General features: G+C 45.6%; 1 protein-coding gene and 1 long non-coding RNA gene across 2 annotated transcripts in view; one reads left to right on the forward strand and one right to left on the reverse strand.

Moving 5' to 3' along the window:
• The window catches only part of LOC115122350 (uncharacterized), a 67342-nt gene extending 56735 nt beyond the window's left edge, over positions 1–10607 (reverse strand). The window contains exon 1 of the mRNA XM_065025895.1: positions 9218–10607. Within this exon, the coding sequence (XP_064881967.1) occupies positions 9218–10289 (1072 nt within the window). The 5' untranslated portion in view covers positions 10290–10607. The remainder of the gene's footprint in view (positions 1–9217) is intronic.
• Positions 10608–11024: 417 nt separating this feature from the next.
• Positions 11025–12818, forward strand: LOC115127851 (uncharacterized). Its single transcript, XR_003863437.2, has 3 exons — positions 11025–11301; positions 11471–11532; positions 11771–12818. It is a non-coding gene; the product is annotated as an uncharacterized LOC115127851 (long non-coding RNA).
• The last annotated feature ends 623 nt before the right edge of the window (positions 12819–13441 follow it).

Here is a 13441-nt window from a genome sequence, read left to right on the forward strand (position 1 = left end):
AGGACAGACGTATGGACAGACATAGGTACAGGACAGACGTAGGTACAGGACAGACGTATGGACAGACGTAGGTACAGGACAGACATCGGTACAGGACAGACGTAGGTACAGGACAGACGTATGGACAGACGTAGGTACAGGACAGACGTAGGTACAGGACAGACATAGGTACAGGACAGACGTAGGTACAGGACAGACATAGGTACAGGACAGACGTAGGTACAGGACAGACGTATGGACAGACGTAGGTACAGGACAGACGTAGGTACAGGACAGACGTATGGACAGACATAGGTACAGGACAGACGTATGGACAGACATAGGTACAGGACAGACGTAGGTACAGGACAGACGTATGGACAGACATAGGTACAGGACAGACATAGGTACAGGACAGACATAGGTACAGGACAGACATGGACAGGTACAGGACAGACATGGACAGACATAGTACAGGACAGGCGTGGACAGACGCAGGTGGACAGACGTAGACAGGACAGACGTATGGACAGACATAGGTACAGGACAGACGTGGACAGACATAGGTACAGGACAGACGTATGGACAGACATAGGTACAGGACAGACGTAGGTACAGGACAGGCGTATGGACAGGACAGTATATGGTACAGGACAGACGTAGGTACAGGACAGACGTATGGACAGACATAGGTACAGGACAGACGTAGGTACAGGACAGACGTATGGACAGACATAGGTACAGGACAGACATAGGTACAGGACAGACGTATGGACAGACGTAGGTACAGGACAGACATAGGTACAGGACAGACATAGGTACAGGACAGACGTATGGACAGACATAGGTACAGGACAGACATGGACAGGACAGGTACACAGACGTATGGACAGACATAGGTACAGGACAGACGTAGGTACAGGACAGACGTATGGACAGACGTAGGTACAGGACAGATGGACAGACAGGTACAGGACAGGCGTGGTACAGGACAGAGGTATGGACAGACGTAGGTACAGGACAGACAGTGATGGACAGACATAGGTACAGGACAGACGTAGGTACAGGACAGGACATAGGTACAGGACAGGCGTATGGACAGACATAGGTACAGGACAGACGTACAGGACAGACGTATGGACAGACGTAGGTACAGGACAGGACGTAGGTACAGGACAGACACAGACATAGGTACAGGACAGACGTATGGACAGGACATAGGTACAGGACAGACGTAGGTACAGGACAGACATAGGTACAGGACAGACATAGGTACAGGACAGACGTAGGGACAGGACAGACGTATGGACAGACATAGGTACAGGACAGACGTAGGTACAGGACAGGACGTATACAGGACAGATAGGTACAGGACAGACGTATGGACAGACATAGGTACAGGACAGACGTAGGTACAGGACAGACGTATGGACAGACGTAGGTACAGGACAGACGGTACAGGACAGACATAGGTACAGGACAGACGTATGGACAGACATAGGTACAGGACAGACGTAGGTAGGTACAGGACAGACGTATGGACAGACATAGACGTACAGGACAGACGTAGGTACAGGACAGACGTATGGACAGACATAGGTACAGGACAGACGTATGGACAGACATAGGTACAGGACAGACGTAGGTACAGGACAGACGTATGGACAGACATAGGTACAGGACAGACATAGGTACAGGACAGACATAGGTACAGGACAGACGTATGGACAGACATAGGTACAGGACAGACATAGGTACAGGACAGACGTATGGACAGACGTAGGTACAGGACAGACGTATGGACAGACATAGGTACAGGACAGACGTATGGACAGACATAGGTACAGGACAGACGTAGGTACAGGACAGACGTATGGACAGACATAGGTACAGGACAGACGTAGGTACAGGACAGACGTATACAGAACAGACGTACAGGACAGACGTATGGACAGGACAGGACAGACGTAGGTACAGGACAGACGTATGGACAGACATAGGTACAGGACAGACGTATGGACAGACATAGGTACAGGACAGACATAGGTACAGGACAGACGTAGGTACAGGACAGACGTATGGACAGACATAGGTACAGGACAGACAGACATAGGTACAGGACAGACATAGGTACAGGACAGACGTATGGACAGACGTAGGTACAGGACAGACAGGTACAGGACAGACGTATGGACAGACATAGGTACAGGACAGACGTATGGACAGACAGGTACAGGACAGACGTAGGTACAGGACAGACGTGGACAGACATAGGTACAGGACAGACGACATAGGTACAGGACAGACGTATGGACAGACATAGGTACAGGACAGACGTAGGTACAGGACAGACGTGGACAGACGTAGGTACAGGACAGGACAGACATAGGTACAGGACAGACGTATGGACAGACATAGGAGGACAGACATAGGTACAGGACAGGCGTAGGTACAGGACAGACATAGGTGGACAGACGTAGGTACAGGACAGACGGACAGGCGTATGGACAGACATAGGTACAGGACAGACGTAGGTACAGGACAGACGTAGGACACAGGACAGACAGGCGTAGGTACAGGACAGACATAGGTACAGGACAGACGTAGGTACAGGACAGACGTATGGACATAGGTACAGGACAGACATAGGTACAGGACAGACGTAGGACAGACATACAGGACAGACGTATGGACAGACATACAGGACATAGGTACAGGACAGACGTATGGACACAGGACAGACGGTATGGACAGACGTATGGACAGACGTAGGTACAGGGTACAGACAGACATAGGTACAGGACAGACGTATGGACAGACATAGGTACAGGACAGACGTAGGTACAGGACAGACGTATGGACAGACATAGGTATACAGGACAGACATACAGACATAGGTACAGGACAGACGGTACAGGACACATACAGGACAGACATAGGTACAGGACAGACATAGGTACAGGACAGACGTAGGTACAGGACAGACGTATGGACAGACATAGGTACAGGACAGACGTAGGTACAGGACAGACGTATGGACAGACATACAGACGTGGTACAGGACAGACATAGGTACAGGACAGACGTATGGACAGACATAGGTACAGGACAGACGTATGGTACAGGACAGGACAGACGTAGGTACAGGACAGACGATGGACAGACATAGGTACAGGACAGACATAGGTACAGGACAGACATAGGTACAGGACAGACGTATGGACAGACATAGGTACAGGACAGACATAGGTACAGGACAGACGTATGGACAGACATAGGACACAGGACAGACATGTAGTACAGGACAGACGTATGGACAGGACAGACGTATGGACAGACATAGGTACAGGACAGACGTAGGTACAGGACAGGCGTATGGACAGACATAGGTACAGGACAGACGTAGGTACAGGACAGACAGGACGAACAGACGTAGGTACAGGACAGACGTACAGGTACAGGACAGACAGACATAGGTACAGGACAGACGTATGGACAGACATAGGTACAGGACAGACGTATACAGGACAGACATAGGTACAGGACAGACATAGGTACAGGACAGACGTAGGTACAGGACAGACGTATGGACAGACATAGGTACAGGACAGACATAGGTACAGGACAGACGTATGGACAGACATAGGTACAGGACAGACGTATGGACAGACATAGGTACAGGACAGACATAGGTACAGGACAGACGTAGGTACAGGACAGACGTATGGACAGACATAGGTACAGGACAGACGTAGGTACAGGACAGACGTATGGACAGACATAGGTACAGGACAGACGTACAGGACAGACGTATGGACAGACATAGGTACAGGACAGACGTAGGTACAGGACAGACGACAGACATAGGTACAGGACAGACATAGGACAGACGTACAGGACAGACGGTATGGACAGACATAGGTACAGGACAGACGTATGGACAGACATAGGTAGGACAGACGTACAGGACAGACGTATGGACAGACAGGACAGACGACATAGGTACAGGACAGACATAGGTACAGGACAGACGTAGGTACAGGACAGACGTATGGACAGACGTAGGTACAGGACAGACGTATACAGGACAGACATATGGACAGGTACAGGACAGACGTAGGTACAGGACAGACATAGGTACAGGACAGACATAGGTACAGGACAGACGTATGGACAGACATAGGTACAGGACAGACATAGGTACAGGACAGACATGGACAGGTACAGGACAGACAGACGTATGGACAGACATAGGTACAGGACAGACATAGGTACAGACAGACAGACAGGACAGACGTAGGACAGACATACAGGACAGACAGGACAGACATAGGTACAGGACAGACGTGGGGTACAGGACAGACATAGGTAGGTACAGGACAGACGTAGGCGTAGGTACAGGACAGACGTATGGACAGACGTATACAGGACAGACGTAGGTACAGGACAGACGTATGGACAGACATAGGTACAGGACAGACAGGACAGACGTATGGACAGACATAGGACAGACGTATGGACAGGACAGGACAGACGTAGGTACAGGACAGACAGACATAGGTGGACAGACATAGGTACAGGACAGACATAGGTACAGGACGACATAGGTACAGGACAGACGTATGGTACAGGACAGACATAGGTACAGGACAGACATAGGTACAGGACAGACGTATGGACAGACATAGGTACAGGACAGACGTACAGGGTACAGGACAGACGTAGGTACAGGACAGACGTATGGACAGACATAGGTACAGGACAGACGTGAGGTACAGGACAGACGTACAGGTACAGGACAGACATAGGTACAGGACAGACGTATGGACAGACAGACGGTACAGGACAGACGTAGGTACAGGACAGACGTAGACATAGGTACAGGACAGACGTATGGACAGACATAGGTACAGGACAGACGGTAGGACAGACGTGTGGACAGGACAGACAGACATAGGTACAGGACAGACATAGGTACAGGACAGACGTACAGGACAGGTACAGGACAGACGTATGGACAGACATAGGTACAGGACAGGCGTATGGACAGACGTACAGGACAGACGTAGGTGGACAGACGTAGGGCATTAAGTACAGGACAGACGTATGGACAGACAGGTACAGGACAGACGTAGGTACAGGACAGGCGTATGGACAGACATAGGTACAGGACAGACGTAGGTACAGGACAGACGTATGGACAGACATAGGTACAGGACAGACGTAGGTACAGGACAGACGGCGTATGGACAGACATAGGTACAGGACAGACGTAGGTACAGGACAGACGTATGGACAGACATAGGTACAGGACAGACGTGGTACAGACATAGGTACAGGACAGACATAGGTACAGGACAGACGTAGGTAGGTACAGGACAGACGTATGGACAGACATAGGTACAGGACAGACGTAGGTACAGGACAGACGTATGGACAGACGTAGGTACAGGACAGACATCGGTGGACAGACATAGGTACAGGACAGACGTATGGACAGACATAGGTACAGGACAGACATAGGTACAGGACAGACGTATGGACAGACATAGGTACAGGACAGACGTAGGTGCAGGACAGACAGGACAGACATAGGTACAGGACAGACAGCGTAGGTACAGGACAGACAGACAGGACAGACATAGGTACAGGACAGACGTATGGACAGGCGTACAGGACAGGGTACAGGACAGACGTATGGACAGACATAGGTACAGGACAGACGGACAGGCGTATGGACAGACATAGGTACAGGACAGACGTAGGTACAGGACAGACGTAGACATGGACAGACATAGGTACAGGACAGACATAGGTACAGGACAGACGTATGGACAGACATAGGTACAGGACAGACATAGGTACAGGACAGACGTATGGACAGACGTAGGTACAGGACAGACGTATGGACAGACATAGGTACAGGACAGACGTATGGACAGACATAGGTACAGGACAGACGTGGTACAGGACAGACGTATGGACAGACATAGGTACAGGACAGACGTAGGTACAGGACAGACGTATGGACAGACATAGGTACAGGACAGACGTATGGACAGACAGACGTATGGACAGACATAGGTACAGGACAGACGTATGGACAGACATAGGTACAGGACAGGCGTAGGTACAGGACAGACGTATGGACAGACATAGGTACAGGACAGACATAGGTACAGGACAGACATAGGTACAGGCGTATGGACAGACATGAAATATGGACAGACATAGGTACAGGACAGACGTATACAGGACAGACAGGACAGGCGTATGGACAGACATAGGGACAGCGTAGGTACAGGACAGACAGACATAGGTACAGGACAGACATGGACAGACATAGGTACAGGACAGGCGTAGGTACAGGACAGACAGGACAGACATAGGTACAGGACAGACGTAGGTACAGGACAGACGTATAGGACAGACATAGGTACAGGACAGACATAGGTACAGGACAGACATAGGTACAGGACAGACGTATGGACAGACATAGGTACAGGACAGACATAGGTACAGGTAGGTACAGGACAGACGTAGGTACAGGACAGACGTAGATACAGGACAGACATAGGTACAGGACAGACATAGGACAGACATGGACAGTACAGGACAGACAGACATAGGTACAGGACAGGCGTAGGACAGACGTACAGGACAGACATAGGTACAGGACAGACATAGGTACAGGACAGACGTAGATACAGGACAGACATAGGTACAGGACAGACATAGGTACAGGACAGACATAGGTACAGGACAGACATAGGTACAGGACAGACGTAGATACAGGACAGACATAGGTACAGGACAGACGTAGGGACCCACTACTGACTGTGAACACTTCATCTCTCTGCAGCAGTGGTACTGAAAGTCGGGGTCGCCACGCCTAGTGTTCAAAAATAACAACAAAAAATGTTGTTTTTGTTTTTTGGGGAACCAAACATTAAGAGTACACATTATGTTATGGGACAATATACAAACAATTTTTAAAAAATGATAGGATAGATGAAAATGAATTGAAGGAGATGAAAATGAATTGAAGGAGATGAAAATGAATTGAAGGAGATGAAAATGAATTGAAGGAGATGAAAATGAATTGAAGGTTATTTGTTGATGTGGAAATTATAAATGCCCAGATTTTAAGGTTGTGTCATTTGATTTGTGGTGGGGTGGGATCGCCCCCCCTGCAAAAAGGTTCCCGATAAATTCTGTCCAAAAAATTGGGGTCCCTCTGACAAGGGATTGAATACGACTGCTCTGGAGTGTGTGTGTGTGCGTGTGTGCGTGCGTGCGTGCGTGTGTGTGCGTCGTGCGTGCGTGTGTGCGTGCGTGTGTGTGCGTCGTGCGTGCGTGTGCGTGCGTGTGTGCGTGCGTGCGTGCGTGCGTGTGTAGACCAGTCCCAGTGAGTCATGATGTGTTCAGCACTGTAGCCACACACACTTATATCCCCAGACACACACACACACTACGTTAGACTGCGATGTACATACAAATAATGAATGTTTTTCGGCCTTTTGTACTCAATACAAACAACCAAATGAGGAGTGTAAAGGATCAACCTCTGTGACATCATCCTACATCCTAATCCAGATTAAGCAGCCCTGCTGTACCTCCTACCTCTTCTCCCCTCTGTAGCCGTGCTAATCTAGATTAGCCATATCCCTTCCTTATACATATATAAAGTGGAAGGGGAAGTAGGAGGAGAGAAGAAGACTATCTAGGGGAGAACCCCCTTGGATATTAGAGTACAGAGAGAGAGACATGGTAGACAGATAGACAGAGATGGTAGAGAGAGAGAGTTTTGCACATTGTTACAACACTGTATATAGACATAATATGACATTTGAAATGTCTTTATTCTTTTGGAACTTCTGTGAGTGTAATGTTCATTTTCATTGTTAATATAACTTTTTGTTTAATTATCTACATGACTTGCTTTGGCAATGTTAGCATCAGTTTCCCATGACAATAAAGCCCCTTGAATTGAATTGAATTGAGTGAGAGCGAGAGAGAGAGAGAGACAAGAGAGAGAGAGAGGGCCAACCAGGGTAGAGCTGGGTCAAAGCTAATCTGGACTCTCCCATTCCAAGAATGCTTACCAGGTACACTGTAAAATAAAATCTAGTTGTTTTGTTTCAAGGAATCATTATTAAGTCCACAGCCTCTTTTTGGGGGTTTACTCAACTTTTAAGTGTTACCTGAACTAAAAATAGTTGTCCCGAACTTAGCTTACACTTCAGAAAACGTAGGCAAAAATTCACTCAATTTAAAATGATGTGTTTGCTCAACTTGAGTCATATGTTAATTCAACTAGAAATTATCATTTGGAAATTTGAATTTAAAAAGGCTCTGGAACTATTTACACACATGAAGCACTTTTAAAATACAATGTTTTCAATTTACATATTTGACTACTTTCTGCAATTATTAAAATATTATATTCAAGATCTTTCCACCTGAGATTTGAACTCACAAACTATTGGTTCACAGCATTCAGTTCTTCCTGCAACGTGTCTGTGTCAATTATAAATTAATCTGACAATTCTCTCATCGTTGATTTAATTTGCTTATTTCGTTTTTTCCGTATAAGCATACTACTCTGTTTTGATGTTACAATGAAAAATAAAACAGTTTTTCTTGAGTGTGCTTTTAATAACAGAACTGAGATTTACTGTGCAAAGTAACACAAGTGATCTTAGTCATTGACACAGGCATGGTAGAGTAGCAGGACGATTGGTATGCTGTGAGCCAAGAAGTTGGGAGTTCATATCCCAGTTGAGGACAAGTTGAATATAAACTACTGTATAAATCAACATGCTCAATGTAATCACACATTGCCATGTAAGTTGAAAACAGTGTTTTTTATATATATTTTAAAAGCACTGTTTGTGTAAATAGTTCCACAGACTTTTTTTTATCGGTAAGATGCCAACAAAAAAATAATTTCTACTTGACTGAAAATATGAGACAATTTGAGCAAACACATCATTTTAAGTTGACTGAATTTTTGTGTATGTTTTCTCAAGTTGGAGCTAAGTTTGGGCAAACCAGTTTTGTTGTTGTTCAGGTAACACCTGTGGAACCAGATTTTCGTTTTACAGTGAAAGGGTGAGTTTCACAAAATATTCCTGAAGTTCAGTTCATCCGTTCCTCCTTTACAGTGTTAAAAACAAAACAAACAAAACAACAACAGAATCTAAAACAAAAGTGAAAAGTGAATACTGCTGCCTACCTCTCCAGTCTTGACGTTTGGGTGTGTGTAAGAGGGGGGTGTGTGAGAAGGGGATCTGGCTGGTGTTGTAGCTGCGCCGTCGGAGCAGGTTATAGAACCTCTTTCTCTGCTTGGGTGGTGGAGTGGGGAGGCTGGGCTGGGACTGGGGAGCAAACCCAGAGCTGTAGCCTGGTCCTGGGAGGGAGGGAGGGCCGTATCCCAGTCTTGGGGAAGGATATCCAGAGTTGAGGTAAGTGTTGCTGTGTCCTTGGGCAGTGTTTTGGCATCCTGGGTTAGGGCTGCTGCTGGGGTTGGTGTTGTAGGCTGGGTTACAGTGTCCTGGGTTAGGGTTGCTGCTGGGGTTGGTTTTGTAGGCTGGGTTACAGTGTCCTGGGTTAGGGTTGCTGCTGGGGTTGGTTTTGTAGGCTGGGTTACAGTGTCCTGGGTTAAGGCTGCTGCTGGGAGTGGTGTTGTAGGCTGGCTTACAGTGTCTTGGGTTAGAGTTGGGGTACCCAGCAGATCCACAATTAGGGTAGCCTTGGAGTCCAGAGTTTGGATATCCTGGGGGTCCAGGGTTTGGGTATCCTGAAGGTCCAGTGTGACTGTAGCTGGCTGCTCCTGGAGGAGAAAGAGGTGGTGGGGGGAAGCTGTACCCAGGATGATGGTCGGGTGTGGGGGGAGAGTAGCTGGTCTTCCGTAGCTGGGTCAGGCAGTGGCCGTGCGTGTGCTGCTGGGAGCCCCTGGAGGAGTAGCCTGCTCGATGGTGGCGCACCAGGCCGGGGGGGCTGGGGCCAGGGTAGGGGAAGTCCTGTCTGTGTAGTGGCCCCCAGAGGCCATTGTTGTCCGGTTGTCCCCGGGCGAGTGGCCTGGACGCCCACGGTCCGTCTCGTTGCTGGTGGATCTTGGAGGTGAGCAGCCGACGTCTCAGACTGCCCTCGCTCTTGGGCTGCAGGTAGAGCATCTTTTGAACATCTTTCGAGCAGGCTGGAAGCAGCTCGTCCTCATCCTCGCTGAAGCCCCCCTTCCAGCATTGAGCCCCCACGCCTCCTCCTACCACCGGCTCGGTGGACAGACAGTCCACGTATGCTATCATCTTCTCAGAGTCTCTCCCTGTCTCACCTGTGTGATGAATTGTTCTAACAGTCCACGTAATCTGTCATCCACTCTTTCCAAACAGTATGTTCCCATCAAGTCTGGTCTGAAGAGGCTGGACTCCGAGTCTTCCCTACACCAGTAGATTCTCAATGAGCTGTATGTTAGTGCCCATCCACGGTGGAATGACCATAGAGAAACACTGGTAGAGAGAGAGTACAGATCTCATCTCACGTAGTGGACTCTTACAGAAACCGATCTCTGAGACTGTATGGTGCGGTCCTTCCTTGTCTCTCTCGCGTCACCTCTCCTCTTTCTCTCTCTCTCTCCATCTACCCACTCCTTCTCTCTCAATAATCTCTTAACTAGGATTATCCTGAAGAAGGCCGGCCTTACATATGGTCAACATGCTACAGGTAATTACTGACGTCTTATAGACCACACACGCTTTTCCTATAAAAGGTCATTAACGGCGTGTGAGAGTAAGAGCTACTCACACTTTAAAGGGGAATTCACCCTGGCTCTGCAACGGCATATAGTCCTTACTATATAAACAACATTAAGTTTTTTTTATCATAAACATCAACATTATCCAAACCACAAGCTAGAACTATCACTTTTCATTTTATTAGTAGAGTCGGGATGTTTCGACTGTTTAGTCGTCTGCTCATAGTGAACCAAAATGTTTGGCATTCAAAGCTGAACGCTGATACCGTCCGCTAGGTAGAATTTTAATATAGGTTACCCAGATCGGATTCGTCAGATCACCCATGAGCATCGGTGGCTCCGTCCCGGTAACTAATGACTCTGCGTCCCTGGCAACATGGCTACCAGGGGGAAAAAACGGTTGCGATCCTTAAAGCGAACTTCTCTTGAACCGACTATCCGGAGTTTAGACCCGGGTTTTCGCGGTGATTGGTAAAGAAAAAGACGAGAACGGTACCCCTCATGTCCAGGGTTTTATCAACCTCAAGAAGAAGCAGTGGCTACCTAGCATGAAACGGCTAATGATGGTAAATAAAACACTTGAATAATGTTAACTTCAAATGACCAACAAACAGTAATCTCAGAACGTTTTATTTTTTTATATATTTTTTTAAATGTTTGTTTTTTGTCCCATGATACAACATGTGGGCATTATCTTTTAATCTCCCTTATTATTTTTGTGTTAACGCGCCGTAGGTGGTACAGAATCTGATTCCACCATCATGCACTTCCAACCGCTAGCTCTACACAAGGTGAAGGTAAGTTGGCAAAAAAATATTTCCAAGCTGACAGCTGAGATAGCTCTATTTACAGTAAGCGTGGCATAAACATGAATTGGGTAGTGTTTGTATGGTTTGTGTAATGGGATTTACAGGAGGTTAGAGATAGTCTGAGTACAACACAGTACCTTCCAGACCATGTCATCAATTCAGTCTACTCCTATTCTCTTTGAACCTTTTTCTCTTTGTACAATGTCACTTTGGACTCATTCCACAGTGCCCTGCTGATAAAGAACCCAACGCTGGGGGCATTTTGGGTACACAACCATGAGGGAACAGACACACCTTGCAGTTATGGAGCACAACAAGATTGTGGGCCAGAAACCAGCAAGGGACAGTGAAAGTCATAAAATCAAGACTGCAACAGTAATGATACAACCACCTCATTCTTCTCTCTGCAGATTCTCAAAACACAATACCAAAGACACGATCTGTCAAAGTCAATTGGCTGGGGGAGGTTTACAGACAGTACTTTGAGATTAGGGTCTTGTTTACATTTTACATGATTGAGCATATGCTCTTATCCAGAGCAATTTACAGTAGTAAGTACACACATTCATACTTTTCATACTGGTCCACCATGGGAATCAAACCCGCAACACTGGCATTGCAAGAGCCATGCTCTACCAGTTGAGCTATACAGGACAGCAAATGTATTGTATTGTATTGTAGACAGCAAATGTATTGTATTGTATTGTATTATAGACAGCAAATGTATTGTATTGTATTGCATTGCATTGCATTGTATTGTATTGTATTGTATTGTAGACAGCAAATGTATTGTATTTTATTGTATTGTATTGTAGACAGTAAATGTATTGTATTGTATTGCATTGCATTGTATTGTAGACAGCAAATGTATTGTATTTTATTGTATTGTATTGTATTGTAGACAGTAAATGTATTGTATTGTATTGTATGGTATTGTATTGTATTGTATTGTATTGTAGACAGTAAATGTATTGTATTGCATTGTATTGTATTGTATTGTATTGTAGACAGTAAATGTATTGTATTTTATTGTATTGTATTGTAGACAGTAAATGTATTGTATTGTATTGTAGACAGTAAATGTATTGTATTGTATTGTATTGTATTGTAGACAGTAAATGTATTGTATTGTATTGTAGACAGTAAATGTATTGTATTGTATTGTATTGTATTGTATTGTAGACACTAAATGTATTGTATTGCATTGTATTGTATTGTAGACACTAAATGTATTGTATTGTATTGTAGACAGCAAATGTATTGTATTTTATTGTATTGTATTGTATTGTATTGTAGACAGTAAATGTATTGTATTGTATTGTATTGTATTGTAGACAGTAAATGTATTGTATTGTATTGTATTGTAGACAGCAAATGTATTGTATTGTATTGTATTGTATTGTAAATGTAAATGTATTGTATTGTATTGTATTATATTATATTGTATTGTAGACAGTAAATGTATTGTTGTGTATGAGAGCAATTGAGGTGTCATTTCTCCTCAATCCCAAACAGAAAAATAATATTCGGTAATATCTGTATATTATGTTTTATGTGGACATTCAGTTCCTTCTGAAACTATTCACACCCATTGACTTTTACCACATTTTGTCACGTTACAGCCTTATTTTAAAGTGGATTTAAAACATGTTTAATCCTCATCAATCTACACACAATACCCCATAATGACAAAGCATTTTTGCAAATATATAAAAATTAAAAACTGAAATACCTTATCTACAGTATTCAGACCCTTTGCTATAAGAACCAAAATTGAGCTCAGGTGCATCTTGTTTCCATTGATCTTCCTTGAGATGCCCACCATGCCGAACACTATTGCCAATGTACCGAAGCCGGACAAAGGACTAAGGCTGTGTTTACACAGGCAGCTAAATTC

The sequence above is a fragment of the Oncorhynchus nerka genome, linkage group LG12 (genome assembly GCF_034236695.1).
Source record: "Oncorhynchus nerka isolate Pitt River linkage group LG12, Oner_Uvic_2.0, whole genome shotgun sequence".
Classification (NCBI taxonomy): domain Eukaryota; kingdom Metazoa; phylum Chordata; class Actinopteri; order Salmoniformes; family Salmonidae; genus Oncorhynchus; species Oncorhynchus nerka.